Source organism: Corvus cornix, chromosome 7, assembly GCF_000738735.6.
Source record: "Corvus cornix cornix isolate S_Up_H32 chromosome 7, ASM73873v5, whole genome shotgun sequence".
NCBI lineage: Eukaryota > Metazoa > Chordata > Aves > Passeriformes > Corvidae > Corvus > Corvus cornix.
In genome coordinates, this window is record NC_046337.1 from 16194157 (window position 1) to 16211439 (window position 17283).

Here is a 17283-nt window from a genome sequence, read left to right on the forward strand (position 1 = left end):
TTATCCCTATCTTAACATCCATTCATAGTCTAGACACTCGACAGCTAAATTATTCTCAGCCGATGGCCAAGGGATTAAGGAAGAGCTGTGGAGATGGATGTGGGACCTGATGGCTATCTCCATGCAGCCCCTTGCCCACGGAGCCTGGGGCAGCCTGCCTGTAGTGTTACTGACTCATCTTTATTGCAAAGGGACAGTGTGAACTGCTCGCCTCGGCCCTCAAAGATGTGCCAGATCGTGTTTTTCTCAGCAAAACAGGGAAGCTCTGGCACTGTGAAACAGCCTTTGGGGGTGAGGGGGAGCCCTGCTGGAGTCCCTGTGAGCAACATGTGGGAGATGCCATAGCTGCCAGCATTGCAGGGACATGCCTGCTCACTTTCCTGCAGAATCTGTTAAGCCTAGATGGTCAGTGTGATGGTCAGGACAAGGTATAGCGATTTATGTGAACCAGTTCTGTTTACTGGTGTGCTTGTGGAGAGAGTGGGGATGTGTGAGTGCTCACAGGTTGGCAGGCTGTGGATTTTTCTGGCCTCCCTTCGAATCTGGCCTGCTGGCATGACGCTTCTATTACTGAAAATTACTTCTAGCGGGAATGCTGAATCACGTACTCCCCATAACCAGGAGATACAGTAGGATGAAGGTATCAGTCATTTGCTTTTCTTTAGTGGTGTTTGTTTTTTTAGTTTCCCATTTTGTCTTCTGCTCTTCTTATGGCAACCCAGGCAGGGATGCCAGCAGGCTGGGCACTTCAGCATGGTGCTTGTTAGCAGAATTCTCCCTGATACTCCTTTTAAGTTTCTAGTTTAAATTTTAACCCATTCGTAAATTTCTTTATGAAGGGCTGCCTCACAAAAAAAAAAAAAAAATCTTTAATTGTGTTTCACACTCTTGAGATCTTTCCAGACTGCTGGTTTGTCCCCTCCCCATCTTAGTCATCCCATATTGTGCTAGACAAAATTAGCTCCTAACCTTTCCTTATAAATCAATCCCTCTGGCCCACTAGCAATTTTTTTTTTTGCTCTTCTCTGAACTCCATCTGTTGAGGGTGATAGAAACACCAGGCAGGATCCCAGTAGGTGTCCGTCTCGCCTTCCTCCAGAGGTGGCACAGACTAAGGGGCAAGTGGCCTCTAGTGGCCATGGCCAGCCGCCGGTGTACCGAAGGGGAGCACCAGTGCTTTCAGGCTGAGGGCTCTCCATTCTTCAGAAACAGGGGAGCTGGTAGGGTTAGAATTGGAGAACACATCTTTCATCCTCACCTCTCTCTCATCCCCAAAGCATCAGAGCTTTCTGACAGCTGGGCCTCAAGTCCTGCTGTCTTGTGGTGCCCACACATTGCATCCTGCTTTCACAGGGTGGTGAGTGGGGCATTGATGGAAACCCCTGAGTATCTCCCAGTCCCTCTGAAATTTCACAGCAAGTTCCCAGGGCTCTCTTACTGCTACTACAACTGTCTGGCTTTTAGTTGTTCAGCCTCATTGGAGTGATGGCTTCGGCATAATTCTGAATGCGCTGCTTTGATGGGTAAAGAAAGAGTAAGTGCTGGATTTTCCCTCCCTTTTAACTTAGTTTAGGCAGTAAGGCTGTAGTTTTAAACTCAGTGTAACATCCTGCAAAGCTGGTGCCAGCAGAGTGTGTTGGACCCAGCAGTTCTCCAGGATGTGGGTTTCCTCCGTCCCGGAGCATAAAATGCCCCTGGAGCCTCTGCCTTGCTCCGGACATACCTGAGCTTGACCTGAAACAAAGCACATTGCTTCACACCACTGCTGATAGTTTTTAGTTTACTTCAAAGGCCCCACAAGGCATGTTAGTGGCACAGAGGTGGAGCTGAGCATTAGCATTTCTTTTGTTAAATTACTTTTACCATTTTGCTAGGTTTTAGGGATTCTGACTCTACAGGAGCTGCTGTCCAAAGCCCCATTATCTTTTTACTCCCTAAGTTATAGTGCTTACAACGCATTTTTGCAGGCAGTCTGTAGTTATGAATGTTCTGTTCCTTAAAAATGTCCAATCCTTTCTTTAACAGTGGTGATGCCATAGCCCTGCAAAGTGAGGTTCCCCTGCCAGCTCTTCCCACTGGAATAAAATGTTCCCTGCCTTCAGTTTCAAATGTACTGCTGTTTGTTTTCATGGAATTATACCCTCTTCTTGAATTAAATGGGGGGGAAAAAAAAAGCCATGTATTAACCTTTTCTCTATCATGTCTCCTACTAAAAGGCAGCTCAGTCTCTCTTACAGATGATTTCCAGACCTTTCTCATTTTTTCTGCTATCTCTTGGAACCCTTTTGCTCTATTTTTCTTGGAAAACAAGTTTTGAAGTTGAAGATTACGGCTTAAGATCGACAGAGTGGATTGGGTGTTTTAATTATTTTCTGCCTTGTTCCTGGATGCTGCATTTGCTGTTTAGATGTCTGTCTTGGCAGCTTATTTCTCTTGAGCTGTTGAGGTCTTACTGCGGATGAAATTAGTGATGAGTCCAATGAGGTGTGTTTCAGGGGTTTCTTGCATTACGTTTTGCCTTGTTCCTGATAATTAGGAAGGTGGACCAAAGGAACATCCTTCATCAGTGGTCAGATTAGCTCCTCAAAAACTTGCCTTACAGATGGTCCTGGGATTTTTGGTTTGGGTAAGCTCTTCAGGTAGGCAGGGTAAGCAGACTGTAGACCTTCTGGAGATCTTCAAAGATAGAAGGGATGATGAAGTGGCCTTACTGGTGTTATCCTTAGGCAGTCTTTTGTGTTTTAGAACAGTGTCCCATGCTAGGCACTTCAGATGAGACAGTAAGAAAGCCCTCAGCAGATAGCCAGGACACGGACTATAATACTTACTCCAAAGCTTTCATAGCTGGAAAATAGCTTGTTCTGAAAGATGGGTTTAAATTCTCTTAATTTTCTTTGTCATAAATACAACTCGTTACCAGAGAGATGTCCAAGCTATCCTCTGACTATGCAGTTTTTTGCTCCTTGATGACATCACTGAAAAAAAAATGTTTTCCTTTGCCAGTTTTGCATTAATTTGTATTCTACCCTTGTAGTTTTAACGAATGTCCCTTTTCTTGTGCTGTAAGCGGAGGACACTCTGCTTCTCCCTGTGTGCAATGCACTGTGTATGTGCTTCCATCTTCTCTGTTTCAGATGACTTTTTGGAGGTCAGTATCTTCCCAGTGCCGGTCTCTGTACCATCTCAGTTCTTCCTGGGGTGCAGCCCATGCTGCTTAGGCTGTGCTGCTGCTGTAGATGGTTTGACTGGAGGTGTTTATGTGTTAGTCTGTATCCCATTCCTTGTCGAGCGTGGCACCTCTTTGCCTTCTTCACCTGTAGTTGGATATTGAGCAGATCATTCCTTTGTGCTGCCCTCAGGGACTTGTGTGTCCCTTAGCCTCGCCAGTGCTGACAGGGCACAGATCTGCAGCCTGAAGGTTGGCCTCTTTGCCTGTAACATGTGTTGCTTTGTGTGTGGTGTTTGGACGATGAACTGTTTGTCCTTGTGCTGTCTCTGTGGTCTGCACAGCTCTGTCTGTGGTTCCTTCTGTCCTTTTTTGGGATCTGCCCAATTAAAGCTAGGTGCCACAGGATCACTCTGCTGCCTGCTCCTGGCATGTACTCCCAGCACCTGATCTCTCTGACTTTTTCTTTCCCTGGTGGTCAGTCATGCCCCAGCTTTGCACAGCTGTGCTGCTGTAGACGTGGCTGAGCAGGAAGCTTTTCTTTCTCTTGCACAGCCCATGCAGGAGCTCTATATATCTGCTGTCTCCATTGGCCCCTCTGACCTTTCAGAGAAGGACAAGCTCCCACCTATCCCTGATCAGTTGGAGCCGGTGGCCAAAGCAGCGTGGGTTGGGCCACTTGCCCCCGCACACTTCTGGGGACAGGCCTGTCCTAGTGATGCTGGGGAGGTTCTCCAAATGTTGGTGAGGTGACCTCTGGATCAGGAGCCAGGGGCTTGAGGGCAGTGGCCAGCAGTCTCCCACGACATTCCCTTGTCCTGCCCTCTCTCCACAGGTTATGCCACTCTCCAGGTTTGCTGGGTGCCTGCCGGTGAAAGAGAAGGGTTGATATTTTGCCCAGGCCCTTAGGTCCTGAACCAAAATGGCAGCTGGAGAGTCCCCTCCCGTAGGAGATGTCTTCATCGACTTGCAGCAGGTGAGGTGGGAATCTGGCAGCAGTGGGGCTGTCTCTTCCCCAGGGCCCGTGCTCCTGCTGGCTGAGAGCGGGACTGGTATCCTGGCAGCGTGCTGCAGTAGGAGACACAGCCTGTGTTTACTGGGGACAGCTCTGCACGAAGGGTGTCTCGAGGCTGCCCATGAGCCCGTATCCTCTCCATGCAAACAGCAAACTGTGGCCCAGAGAAGGCCAGAGGCTGCTCTGTGAGGTCCCTCTGCTTTCACGTGCCACTGGGTAGGGTATGCAAGTGACAGGAGGAGCTGAGCGGTTTGAAAATAAACTATCTCCATTTAGGCTGAGCTTGGGGCACCTGTGCTAAGGTGAGAGGAGAAGCAGTCTCACCCACCGATACAAGGCTGCTCCTAGGCCACAGCTAAGAACAGGGATGCGAGGAGAGGGATCTCTCAGCTAAAGCTGCCTTGCTCCCTCTTTCTGCCTAGCAGATTTGTCACAGTTGGGCCTCCTCCTGTTTCCATGGAAACACGGGAGTCCACAACAGCTCCGTGCTGGCATTTCAGCTATATTGACGGAAAATTTTACCAGCTGCAGCTGCTCAGGAGAAAGAAAGAAAGGCCAGGGGACGCCTGGTGATGCTCATCTCAGGGCATTTCCACCAGCAAAAGGCAGAGAAGTTCCCATTGCCTGAAACAGGAGGAAGATGGACAGAAAAGCCTGAAGAAAGCATCCAAGGGGAACGGGGAGTCCCTAGGTGTGTGGAGGGGAGGTGGGAAGGCACAGGGTGGTCACTGACCCAAGGGCAGCTCACCAGAGCAGGGATACTGTTTCCCAAGGGGAAATACAGAGGAGGTCTAAAAATGGGAGAGAGATGGCAGACTGGGCAAAGGGAAGACCAGAGGGCAGCAGTTAAATGTGAGGAGAGAAAAATTCCAGCCAAACCAAAGCTATACATTTCCTCTAATAGGAAAAGTAGGCACTGGCAGATTCCCTTGATACCTGCCACTCAGGAGAGGTGTGGAGGACCACTAAGGTGTCTCTGCAGAGTGTGCCTTGGAGCTTGCTGGTCTGTTCTGGCACTTGGTCTTGAGCAGACCTCTGCCTCTATGTGAGAAATTATGCTCCAGGCCTGTTGTGTGGAGCCTGCTGCTCCTTAGCAAGCCGGCACTGTTGGAAGGGCAGGAGGATCCAGAGGGCTTTAGGGGTCTGCTGTGTTTGATTCTTACCTGGCGGTTTCTGTGCAGGGCAGAGATCACGCAGAGAAAGCCTCTCCTGGTGCCGAGGACGATGAGGACTTGGATAAGACTTTGTCAATCGAGAGATTTGGGGACCTGATAAGCAAGTCAGCATCAAGCAATCTGGAGAAGCAAAGTCGCAGCTACAGTGAGAGAGATTTTGAATGTATGTAGGTTTTGAAACGTTGTACCCACTTCCACCCTCAACACCAGCCCTCACTCAGTCCCACGTGCTCTGCAGCCTTGTGCCAGGACTGCAGATTGTATTAGCCTGCTACTCACTTCCTTCCTCCAGAGCGTTCCCAAGGTGCTATGTACACACAGTTTAGCACCAGTGCCCACGGCCTGTTTCCAGTCTGTTCCTGTTTTCTCTGTCTCCATAGGCATAGCTACTGCACAGCCCACCCAGCAGCATAGCTCAGCCTGGGGTATTCGCTCACCTCCTAGACCAGTCTCTGAGACCTCTGCAGCAACTACCCCAAGCTGAAATTTCCAGTTTAAAACAATTTTTCTTCCATGTGGCTGCAAAGAAACATCCACATATGACCAGAAGCCAGGCTGTCCTCACCAGTCTGAAAGCAGATGGCTCCAGTCAGACATGCCTGTGTATTTCTAAATAGCACTCAAGAATCCATTGGGCTTATCTGATCAAAGAAGGGAACTGCAAAATAAAAATGGAGTGTGAATTTAAAGTGCTGTAGTTATCTCACCTGAATTCATCTGAGCATATTTATTCCTCTAACTGCCCTTTCATGATGAAGGCAACTGGTCTGTCCAAGCTCACTTTGTGTGTAAAATGAGAATGTACCCACGAGAGTGACCGTAAGCTGTTGCCTGGTGTAGGTGGGTTATGTAGTACTAACAGCAGTGAAGGGCAGGAAGAGGCCCCTGTCCGGCAGCCTGTTTGTGTGGCAGACACATAGCAATGGCTGGGAGGTCTTCCCAGTCTGTGGCTGTCCACAGTCACATACTGCTTATTTTCCAGCTTGGCTTTGATGGGATACAACCTTGGGAACATTATGTCCCAAGTACATCACCAGGCTGTTTTCTGCTTGGCCACTCATTGCCAATGGCTGTTATAAAAGCTTGCTGGTAAAAGTCTAATACTGTAGTGCACCCAGCTGCTGTTTCTTGCCTGTGTCATTTCTCTACAGAGTTTCCATTCAAATAACACTTCCCATCTGGGCTCACAGTCACTTGTGCACATGGCTGCAAGGTGCTAATAGCTTTGCTGTGGGTTGAATTCCTGTCCTGTGCCCGTAGGACCTACCTGCTCAGAAGCTCTGCCTGTGTGCACAGGTGTGTGGGTTGGCTTGGAGGACATGGATGATCTGCTTGAGCATGCATGCAGAAGCTTTTTGAAAATTTGACTAGAGTTTTGTACTCTTTGGGGTTGGGGTTTTTATTCCTTATTAATAGGAGAGTCCTTCTTTTGTCAGAATCAAGCTTGTTTTCCTCTGAGCTCCTGATCTATTTCTGTTGTCTAGGACTACATCAACCCTGGTTATCAAAAGTTTTATGCAGTTTGTATTCATAAAGCTGGAAGATCTGGCTAGGTCATTAGACTTTTAAAGATAACATACCAGCCCATAGAGGCAAATGCTCTCTGGGCTTAGAAGTCTTTCCTGCCCTAGTCGAAGCCAGGAATTCCTAATATGTAGGCTCTTCCTTCTGGGCTCCCTATCCAAATTACTTTTTCTTATCTCTTGTATCAAGTTCACCAAGAAATGTAATCAAACATCTGGGACACTAGTTTGGCAGTAACTTTCCATGCAGGCAGGCAGTGCAAGGAAGGGAGCAGGGAGGGAGGGCAGGGACTGGACGCACAAGAGGACAGGCAGGAAGAAGAGGGAGGTAGGAATCCTTTTGTGTTTGGGAGAGCTGCATTTTTCCTACCTCCAGACCACCTCTGTGGAGATGTGATCAGTTGACACGAGCAGGGTTGAGTGCAGGAGTGAAGAGAAGAGCAGTGCTCCCCTCTTCTGTGCCAGATCACACACTTAACCATCACTGCCCTTCCCTGCAGCCCAAGGCTTCAGTTTCCTTCTGATCCAAAACATAAATGTTTCTGTCTTGGGCTGAAGTGAACAAACCAGAAGGGAAAGATGGGCTGTGTCCTTGCCAGCAGCTTTGTGCTGTTGAAGGAGCAACAAGTGTACAGTTGGGGTCTTCCTTGCTTTTTATATTAGAAATTCATGCCTGATGTATCTGTGGCATGCTATGGAAGTACAGCAGCAGGACAGAAGGGTCTTTCTGCCACATCTCGTGAGTGAAATAGCATACACCCAGTTAAGTCAAAGAAAAAAACACTTTTGAGAGAAAAGTGTTTATAAGAGCCCAAACTTCATTCCAATTTGCAGACGTCTGACCATTCTAAATCTCCTCTAATCTTGCCACAAGCTGCTTCTTCTGAACCAGGGGGATGTGTGAAATATCCCTGCTGTTCCCAAGGGGGGAAACAAGGGAGAAAAGACTTGAGAAACCAAAGGAAAGGAAACATGACAGCAGAACAATGAACCTGCCTGGCTCTCCCAGGGAGAAGGTTACAGCCTACATTGAAAATGTCCTTTGAAGGTAGTTTTCACTATAAACAGATTTTGCTGCCATGTCACAGGAAAGCTGGGAAGGAACCAAATCAAAACAGACTGGAAACAATTCCTCAGGAAGAGCTGCCGAGCAACACCCCCTTGCCAAGTGGCTAGTGCCCCCCTGATTTCAGCGGCTCCGGGTGCAGCCCCAGGACCTGTGCATCCTGCTGACTGTCTGTGGGAGGCTTTGTGCCTGCACATAGCCCTGGCAGCAATGGCTTCTCTTTCTCTCACAGGGGGATGCTGAGCTTACCCTATTCCCTGCCTGGTGCGTTGCCTTTGTTTTGGAGTGAAGGCTCAGAAATGCCCTTAATTTTTTCTCATTCTGTAATTCCCATGACACCCAGGTGAAGCCTGTATAAATTTCTCTTTGTAGATTAGTTTAAAGAAAAGTCCTTCTGCCCTGTTTCCTTACCCTGGATTTTAAAAGACAGCCTCCTAACTGAACCTGAATTTCAGAGGCTGGTAGACACATGCCCTCAAAGTACCTGGGATGTGGACTTCGGTTGCATCTGCACTGTTGTTCCTGTGGCTGTGTAGGAGGAACTTTCTGTCAAAGCCTGGGGGATAAATAAGCTGCATCTATTCAACTCAAGGAAACGTTATGCAGAAAAGAAATCACAATCATTTAGGATGGAAAAGACCTTTAAGATCATCAAGTCCAACCTAACACCAAGTCCACTGCTAAGCCATGGCCTAACCACTAAGTAATGTCCCTAGAAAGTTTGTAAGGGGCCCAAATCATGCTTGTTTGAGGATGCAAGAAACATTTCCCCATGTTTAGGAAGGGATGTTGCCTCTGGCAAGTCAACACAGCTCTGCACAGCCATGCAAATGGCTTTTGGCAACAGAGGGAGAGGGGTGCTGCCTTCCCCAGGGCAGTGGAGCTGTGTTGGGGTGGTTTGGCACTGCACAAGGGCTGTCTCCCCACCTAGCCCAGGCTGGACACAGCCTGCCGCATCAGTGAAAGAGCTTTGCTATGTCCCTGTGGGCTGGTGGCTCTCCTTGCCCTTCCTGGCCCTTGATCTTCAGACCATGCTGTTTCCTGGAGGGGCGCCTGGCAGGTTCCTCCCAGCCTCTTCCTGCCCCTGACTCTCTTTTTCTCTCTCAGTCCACCGCCAAACCTCGCACCACATCCATCATCCCCTTTCCACTCACCTCCCTTCTGCCCTCAAGTTCCAAAAGAGGCCACCCCGTGCCAGCAGGAGGAAAAAAAGGAGGAGGAAAAAGAAGAAGACCTCAATACCCCCCTCAGAGGTCACCCCCACCATCCAGGAAGAGGACGAGGAGGGAGGAGAAGAGGAGGAAGAAGAGGAAGAAGAAGAAGAGGAAGAAGGAGAATCTGAGGCAGAGGAGGTCCAGGAGAAAGAAATCTCTGCAGAGTCTGAGGCCGAAGCTTGTGGGAAGGACACATCCCCTAAGCTGGAGTCCCCAAGCAAACCAAAGGCAAGGCCAGGGCATGCCTATCTGGATGGGGCTTGGAGTCTGGGGGGAGGTGGTAGGAGGGTTCCAGTGAGTATGCTGCTCAGGGATAAGAAGTTGTAGCTGTGCAGTATTGTGGGAAGAATGTTTTTGTCCTTGCCTGGCAGAGATGGCCACCAAAGGACAGTGAGAGGTAAGCCATTGCTTGGTGTGGATGCAGGGGCATCCACATGACTGTTTTGGGGCTGTAAGACCCATGGGGAAAGATCAGCGTGTCTGTTCTTAGGGTTTATAGTATAGTGGAGGGCTCACTATGACCAGTCCCAGGGTATAGGGCATGTGGGGAAAGTCATTGTGGCCCACCCTGGGCAGGATCTGTGTGCCAAGGACTGGGGTGAAGGCTGTTTGCCCCAGCTGTTGCTGTCAGGACTGTTGTCTCTGCAGTTCACCGTCGGCAGCGATGAGGAGGAGTCCAGCAGCGCCCTGGCTCCCACGCAGTTCCACGTGGAGGAGGAGTGTGGCATCCTGTCCCCCATGCCTCGCTTTGCTGACCTGCTGCAGGACAAGGGCCCTGCCTCTCTCCACAGGTAGGCGAGCAGTGCCAAGCTGCCTGCTGCTCTCCCTGGCTCAAGGTCGCCGCACAGTCTGTCCCCAGGGGTAGTGGCTGTGCTTAGCCTGAACTTACCTGCTGAGTCAGAAGGGATGTGGGTCCCAGAGGGAGAGCATCTGTGAGCAAGAGGGCTGCTCTCTGGTGGGACAGTCAGTCCATGCAACTCCTGCAACCTCCCTGGGTCCATGGGATCCCACAGTGCAGGGTTAGAGGCACTGGGCTGCACATCTGGAATACCCTTCCTCCCAGCTAACTTGTGCTGTTGTGCAGATCTGCAAGCAGGGAAGCCCCAGGAGGGGACCATGAGGCCATCAACCCAGGGGTTGGTCCCCGACTCTGGGTACAAGCTGATCCCACTCTGTGGTAGGGAAGAGAAGGAGCAGAACAGGCAGCCTTCAGGTTTTGCAGGAGATGCCTCCTGGCCCTGCTCTTTCTCAGGAACTTGCTGATCAGGGCTTGGACCGTGGGACCCCGACCCCTGAGGGCCACGGCCCGTTTTCATTCACCCTGTTTACTACCATCAGTCTCTTTGGTTCCTACAGCCCCCCTGGGCCTCGAGAGCGTCTGTCACGTGGGTGGGAGAAGCGCAAAGCCTGGGGGCAGGTGGCGAGTGGACAACGGGTTACCTATGACTTGAAGGAGAGGATGTGCATCGGCAGCATGACCACCCTGGAGAGCGCGGCGTACCAGCGCGTCCCCACGGACGAGGCCGAGGCCCAGATGCTGGCGTCTGCTGACCTGGACGGCATGAAAAGTGAGGCTTTACAACACTACCTGCATTACCAGTGTGTGTGTCCCTTTGTCTCATGCTCTCCCCTAGCAGCCTCAGGCATGGTCTTCAGCCTGCCGCAGGATCTGGTCCTCACCTTCCTGTTCCCCAGATCCTTCTTTTCCAACAGTGTCTTATCTCTGTCAGCTTTGCATTGTCCACAGTGCTGATCCTCCTGTTTTCAGCATCTCTACTCCCACCTACCCCGTGGATGCCTGTTCCTCCACCCACCCTCTGTCCTCTCTAGTTCAGGGTTCCCAGCATTTCCCTGAGACCCAGCTCTCTCCTCTCCTGACACACTTTCCCAGCAATCAGCCCTCTGTGTGACACGCCACCAGCTCTGGTATTGCAGAAAACCTGAGGTGAGGAGCCTCCCCTCTCCTCTGCTCTCCTGGCAGAGGCAGCTGCCCCCTCTGGAGCGCCTCAGAGGGGGACTGCCCCTGTGCGTGGCACGAGGACAGAGAGAAGAGACGTCATGGAAATGCACGCTCCGGGCCCGAGGACATGGAGAATTCAATAGGTTGCTCTGCAGGCTGGAGAGGGAGGGAGACACCAGAGGGGAGCGAGGGAGAGAAGCGGTGCTGCACACACAGCCTGGCTGTCCCCAGGCCACGGGTGCCGCATCCCTGGGCATCTGGCACAAGACACCACAGCAAAGGGAGGACCCTCCTCTGGAGGAGCTGGTGGGGAAGCCCCCCACAGAAGCATCCCTGGGTGGAGCCAGCCTTCCTGGAACCTCATCAGCCCTTGGGGCTGCTGCAGCAGGCACCTTCATGCCCCGTGAGCAGGGGAGCGAGGCACCAGGGCTGGCCCCAGGGCTGTGGTGAAGCCCCCCCAGGGGGGCAGCTTGCGGGACACACATCAGCCTGCCTATCCTGGCTCCTCATCTGAAGACATGTCGTTCATGACACCTGACCCCTGACCTTCACAAGGACGAAATGACAGCCCTTCAAGAGAGAGAGGAGCCAGCGAAGGAATCAGAAGGGGGCAGCAGCCCGGAGGTAGTGATAAGCACCTGTATTCGCAACTCACTCGGCTATGAAGATTTTGGTGAATTTGCCTTCAATTTTGAAGACTATGATTTATGGGAGGCCATCAGAAACCATCTGGGCTACCTGGGCGGGGAGCCCACCTGTAAGTACTGGAGCAGTGACCCCGTGGTTGCAGCTGTAGATCAGAGCCCCCGGCTACAGTGCATAACCCCCCTGGTGTTTGTTGCCTGTACCCTCTCCGTGTCAGGTTGGTCTCCTGGTTTAGAGGAAGTACAGTCTGCCCCACTGTGTGTCTGGGGACACCAGAGGAGTTGCCTGATGCCTGTGTGTCTGTGCGAGGTCTTAGTACCGATCTGTGTTGTAGTGCTGAGCTGCTTTCCTGTGTGTGTCTCGCTCAAGCAGCTCCAGAGGCAGCTGTGTCTTGCTGTTTGTGCTTATCAGGATGTGACCTGTGCCGTGGCCAGAGAAAAAGCAGCTGTTCTGAGGTGTGTATAAGGACAAAGAGATTTCCCCTTCCATTTGTAGCACAAGGTGACAGTGTGCTGCTGCTCTGTTTGCTGGAATTTGAGTCGAGGTGCGGATCTGACAGCGGAGGTGGATATCAGGTTCTCAGCTCTGCACCATAGCCTAATTGCCCAGAGGAAAAAAAATAACCTAGTCTTTTTATCTGCATGTTTGAGCATGACTGTGAAACTAGCTGATGGCAGGCTGGCTGGGGTGCCTGGAAGGGGGAAAAGAGGAAGGAAGGAAACAAGAGTGAGGAAAGCAGGGGAGGAGAGAATAGGAATCCTGAGAATCAAGAATGTCTTCCTGTTCTCTGCATGTGTTTCCATACCTGCACATCCCCTGCAGAGCGATCTCTGAGCCGTCTCGGAGACCACACAGGAACCAGAGCCTCACTCCTGTCTCGCATAGGGGTCCTTCCTCGGTAGATGATGGTAAAAGGCAGCCCACCTTGGGAGTGATCCTGTTCGTAGCCATGGCTCGTGGGTGGTTGTCCAAATGTCCTCATCTGGATCATGTGTTAATTTTTCAAGGGATTTTAGGAGTGCACATGGCGGTGTGATGTCCCAGAGCTAGCCCAGTAAACAGGTTTGCACACAAGAGTGGGAAAGCAGAGTGATTTTAACAGGAGCTCAGGATGCCTTGGTTCAGCTTCTGGCTCTGCCACAGACTCTGTTTGATCTTGGGCAAAAGACTTAATTTGCCCTGCTTCCCAGTCCCAGCATCATGTTTTCTTTGTCATGTGTTCCATCTTCACAAGCCTTCAGGGAAGAAATGTCTGCCTGTGTACTGCTGCAGGAACCAGCGAGTGGGGATTAGCTTCTGGCTGTCACAGTAGCAAGTCTGCTACTTGTTACTGTAAATTGATAGAGCATATAATAGTAGCAAAGTTCAAAATAGGAACCTGGAGCAAATTGGTCCCATCAGCTGTCTCAAGCTGAGTGAACTGTAAATTAAAGGTGTGAAAAAATTGTTCCAGGTTCACCTTGGAAAACATGGCTATTCTTGGGAAGGTAGAAGGGGCAGATCACTCTGCAAGGTGTGATAATGCATCACTTACAAAGTGGGGAAATTGGTCTTTCTAGCAGTTAACACATTCATTGATTGCTACAGCTGATACTGCAGGTGCACTGTACAGTCAACTCTTTAATTATTTCTGTACAGTGAACCCACATTGTGGATTAATCCTGCAGAGAGGTATGGCAGAGACACCAGAGTCTGTTTTGTGCAGAGCCAGTTCACTTTCAGCCAGTGCCACTTGCCCAGCTGTTCACTCCATGGCAATGCCTCTTCCAGGACCCACTCAGATCCAGGAGGGATCAATTTGTTTTTGAATAGAATGGGGTCCTTGGTGTCCTTGCATTCTTTTAAGTGTTTGGATCATGGGGAGTGCTGGACCCGGACACCTCGTTGGCAGCAGGGGATGAGCTGTCCCTGTCACATTGAACTTAGCATCAGCCAGGAGAGACTTGGGCTCTGTGCAGGACAGGGCAGTGGCTTTTTTCAGAAGCCGGCGTAGGGTTGTGTCTTACAGTATGTTGATTAGCATTTTGTTTAGTCTAGTTTTAAATATTTCAAGAGTCTGAGTTTTAGGTCTCTTTTTCAGTATTTCAAGAGTCTGAGTTTTAAATCTCTTTTTTCTTGCTATAACTTGAACATTGGGGTATATGGGCAGTGTGCACTATCCCTGTGATGCCAGGATGGCAGGTTGCTCTCTAGTACTGATACAAATACTCTGATGCCTCTTTCTGGTCTTCCTTGTATATTGAGGGAAGTGAAGGGAGCAGGAGCTACAGTATAAATTGAAGGCAATTGCTCACTGAGTTGGATTTACCAGCAAAGGCATTCATTCTTGGGTTCAGACTTTAACCAGTGCAAAGTCATATTTGTCATATTCGGATTTAAGCTGGTGGAAAAGGAACTTGTTCATCTGAAGAAATCTGACTGTGGACGCCAACATGACATCATCCTCTGGAAGAGACTGTAGGAGATGCTGTGTGGGAGGGTGACATACCAGTTCATTGAAGTGGAGCTACCATAGGAATTGCTCTCTGTCCTCTGACATCATCACTGTCTTCATATTCAGATCCTGGGGAGCACTGAAAAGAGGAGCTACAGCAAGAGCAGTACTCCCTGGGGAGTTTAGCTTCAAGCAAGAAGGACAGACCTGTGCCTTGAGCATATGACCCTTTGGTCTCAGTCCAAGATCCTGTCCTGGATGAGGATCCCAGATTTAGGTGCTCTCTTGAGCTTGACTTTTTTCTGGGGAAAGCACCAATCTGACAGGACACAGAGGGGGTCTCTGTAGAGCAGCCTGGAGCACCTCAGCTGGGTTCTGCAGGGGACTCCCAAAGCCAGTGGTTCTCCTAAATTAAGACCAGATGTCCACCCTGCTCCTATGAGTTGTATCCACCAGCTGGCATCTCAGTAGCCACAAACACTGCCAGAGAAGAGCAGCAAAGTAGATCTCTCCTTAGTCTGGTGTAGGTAGAGTGCTGGAGGTGTGCCTTCACCGATGCACTCTGACCCTGCAGCACTCTGGTTCCTGTCCTGTGAGCGAGTGCAGGAGTCACTGGAGGTGCTGTCAGGAAATGTGGCTTCTTGCTTATTATCTGTCCTCCAGCTGTTTTCTGTCTAAGACTGGATGCCTGTGAATGTTTTCTAGAGCTGTTGTTGAAGAGTACTGTGTAATAAGTTGTCATCACCATGGGGAAAGCTTGCTGTGCTCTGTCTTGTTGGGCAGAGTGTACTCTGGCCCTGGTTTTCCAGGGATACGGTGAGAGGGAGTCCCAGGGTGCATAGGAGAATCAGAAGCTGCAGGGATTGGAGCAAAGGTACCAGATACCAAGATCATCTGCCTGGTGGGCTGCTTGTTTTATGCATGAGCTCATACTGAGTGTGCTGAAGTGGCTACTGTGCACACAGGAACTGAGAAATCCATGCAAAACTCCGCGGAAGCCCCACACGTGCCTGGCTCCCAGAAATGTTGGTAGTGGTTATTGGGCAGTTATTGGCTCCTATTGACATTGCAGTGCAGTAAGTGGAGCAGGGAGGAGTCCCGCCGTCAGCAGGACGTGTATCAGCAGGGCAGCCAATGGGGGAAAATGCCCTGAGGCTTGGTATTGATTCATTTTATATTTAATTTAGCGACCCAGATTTCCAAGGTGCAAGGCCATGGTATGCCTGGCCTGATGCTGGGTGTGTCTTTCCATGCCAGAGGTGCACAGATATTTTTCTGCAACATCAAAGAGACCACTCAGACTTAAAACCCTGTGGTTTTTACTGTTTCTCATACCCTGAGAGCTGCAGGTCTTGAAGCTAAGTGCAGAAAGATGAGTGCAGACAGAACATTTACCCCAGCCAGTGGAGAGCTGCCCTTGCTCTGCCAGGGAGAAGACCTTGGCATTGTCTTACAAGCAGGGCCAGCTAACCTCAGTGGACCAAAGCTGAGCAAAAGCCCTGACTCCATAATCTAGTTGGGCGAGCCTGCCTTTCCTGGAGCCAGGCTCTGAGGCTTTCCACATCCTATGAGTTGTCCGTGCTGAGAAAGATACACTTGCTGTCTCTGGGTAGTGTCCAGGGAAATTCTCCATGGCAGGCTGTTTCTCCGAGCCCAGGTGCTGTTTCTCTGGCATTGCAAAAAGCCTGGCAGGGTTGTGGCTGCATTTTGGTGGGCACTGGCTAACCAACAGCACTGGTGATGGCTCTGTAGAGCAGCCTTAACAGCCTGTCCGGCGGCTTTGCGAGGCTTGGCCTCAGCCAGCCAGTCTCTAGCACAGACCTTTCTGAGGCATTACAGTGGCACTGTGGAACATCTAGAAGCAGCGATAGCTCAACTTCACTGCCAGCCTCTGAGCCAGCCCCAGGCTGCAGTGTTATGCTACAGTCTCATCACACAATTAAATAAAATAGACATTGATATTTCCTTATGTCTCCCAGACCAGCAGCTAAATATCCTTCCCTTTCACTGCCCTTTATGCTTGCTGAGCACCAGGCCTCCCTCTGGTGCAAGAGGTGAGGCCCAGCCAGGTGCCTGCCTGTGCTGTGTGGGTGCAGAACTGTGCAGGCAAGGCTGCAGGTTGCTTTTTGTTGGGGGAGTATGGGAAGGCTTCCCACATCACTTGTTTGGGTACCATGAATAAAAGCTTTTGTGATGAAGCCCCAGTGTATGCACAGCCTAGGAAGAAGCCTTCTTCGTGAAGAGGTTAGCTCACAGACATCTGGAGGAGATGAAAGCAGGCAGATGAGGCAGGAAGGCTCTGCAAAGGTCTGGAGGATGATGGTGAGTTCTCCAGCTGCCAGGGCTTTGGTAGCCTAAGTTAATGAGAGAAGGGTGTGCTCCGACGTGTTTCCCTGCCAGACAGTGTATATCTACTAGACAAATTGGTGGCCTTTTTTCCTTTCCTATGTCTTCAGGCCACCGCTTTGAAGATAACCCAGGTGTGAGGAGGCATCTGATGAAAAAACCATCTCGGAGTCAGATCACCAGGACAAGCAAAAAATTAGCATCAACTCCCTCTGTCAAGAAAAAGAAGAAGAAGAAGAAGTTGGATAGAAAGCCCCACGAGGTATCCATGTGCTGTCCTCCCACACTTGTTCAGAAGCCATAAATCAGAAGTAGAAAACATGCAATTTAAGTGATAAATGTTTCTATATAATTAATGCTTTACATGACCTTGAGGGTGACATTTCAAGCTATTATCCATTATCATGAGAGCTGAAAATGCACTTTTTTCAATAAAAGTGGAGATTTTCCTGAAACCACAAAGCTTTGACCTTAGGAAAGACATTAAAAAAGTCACAGAAATGGTGATGCTGTCGTGGAAGTTGGCAGCACAGTAACATCACTATCTCTGGTAAGTGTGGAAAATTTAGGGGGAAACCAAGAAGGCAGAGGACAAAATTGCCATAGTTTGGTAGAAGGGAATGCAGCATTGCATCATTCTCTCCCATCTGCCCACACCGTGTGACTTGGGGCTTTCTGGTGCTCCATGTGCTGATGGAAGCTCCTGCCATGCTGTCAGTGGTATTTGTCCTGGCTGCTT

General features: G+C 50.1%; 1 protein-coding gene across 3 annotated transcripts in view; it reads left to right on the top strand.

The window, feature by feature from the left end:
• Positions 1–17283, top strand: part of SLC4A3 (solute carrier family 4 member 3) — a 33941-nt gene that overhangs the window by 1096 nt on the left and 15562 nt on the right. Inside the window, exons 2-7 of one of the 3 annotated variants that reach the window (XM_039555073.1) lie at positions 4002–4142; positions 5363–5519; positions 9053–9387; positions 9808–9950; positions 10516–10727; positions 16655–16806. In XM_039555073.1, coding sequence (XP_039411007.1) covers positions 4089–4142; positions 5363–5519; positions 9053–9387; positions 9808–9950; positions 10516–10727; positions 16655–16806 — 1053 coding nt within the window. In that variant the 5' untranslated portion in view covers positions 4002–4088. Of the gene's footprint in view, positions 1–4001; positions 4143–5362; positions 5520–9052; positions 9388–9807; positions 9951–10515; positions 10728–10802; positions 11877–16654; positions 16807–17283 lie in introns of those variants that run through there. The other 2 variants (XM_039555074.1, XM_019290555.3) reach the window with 2 other exon arrangements.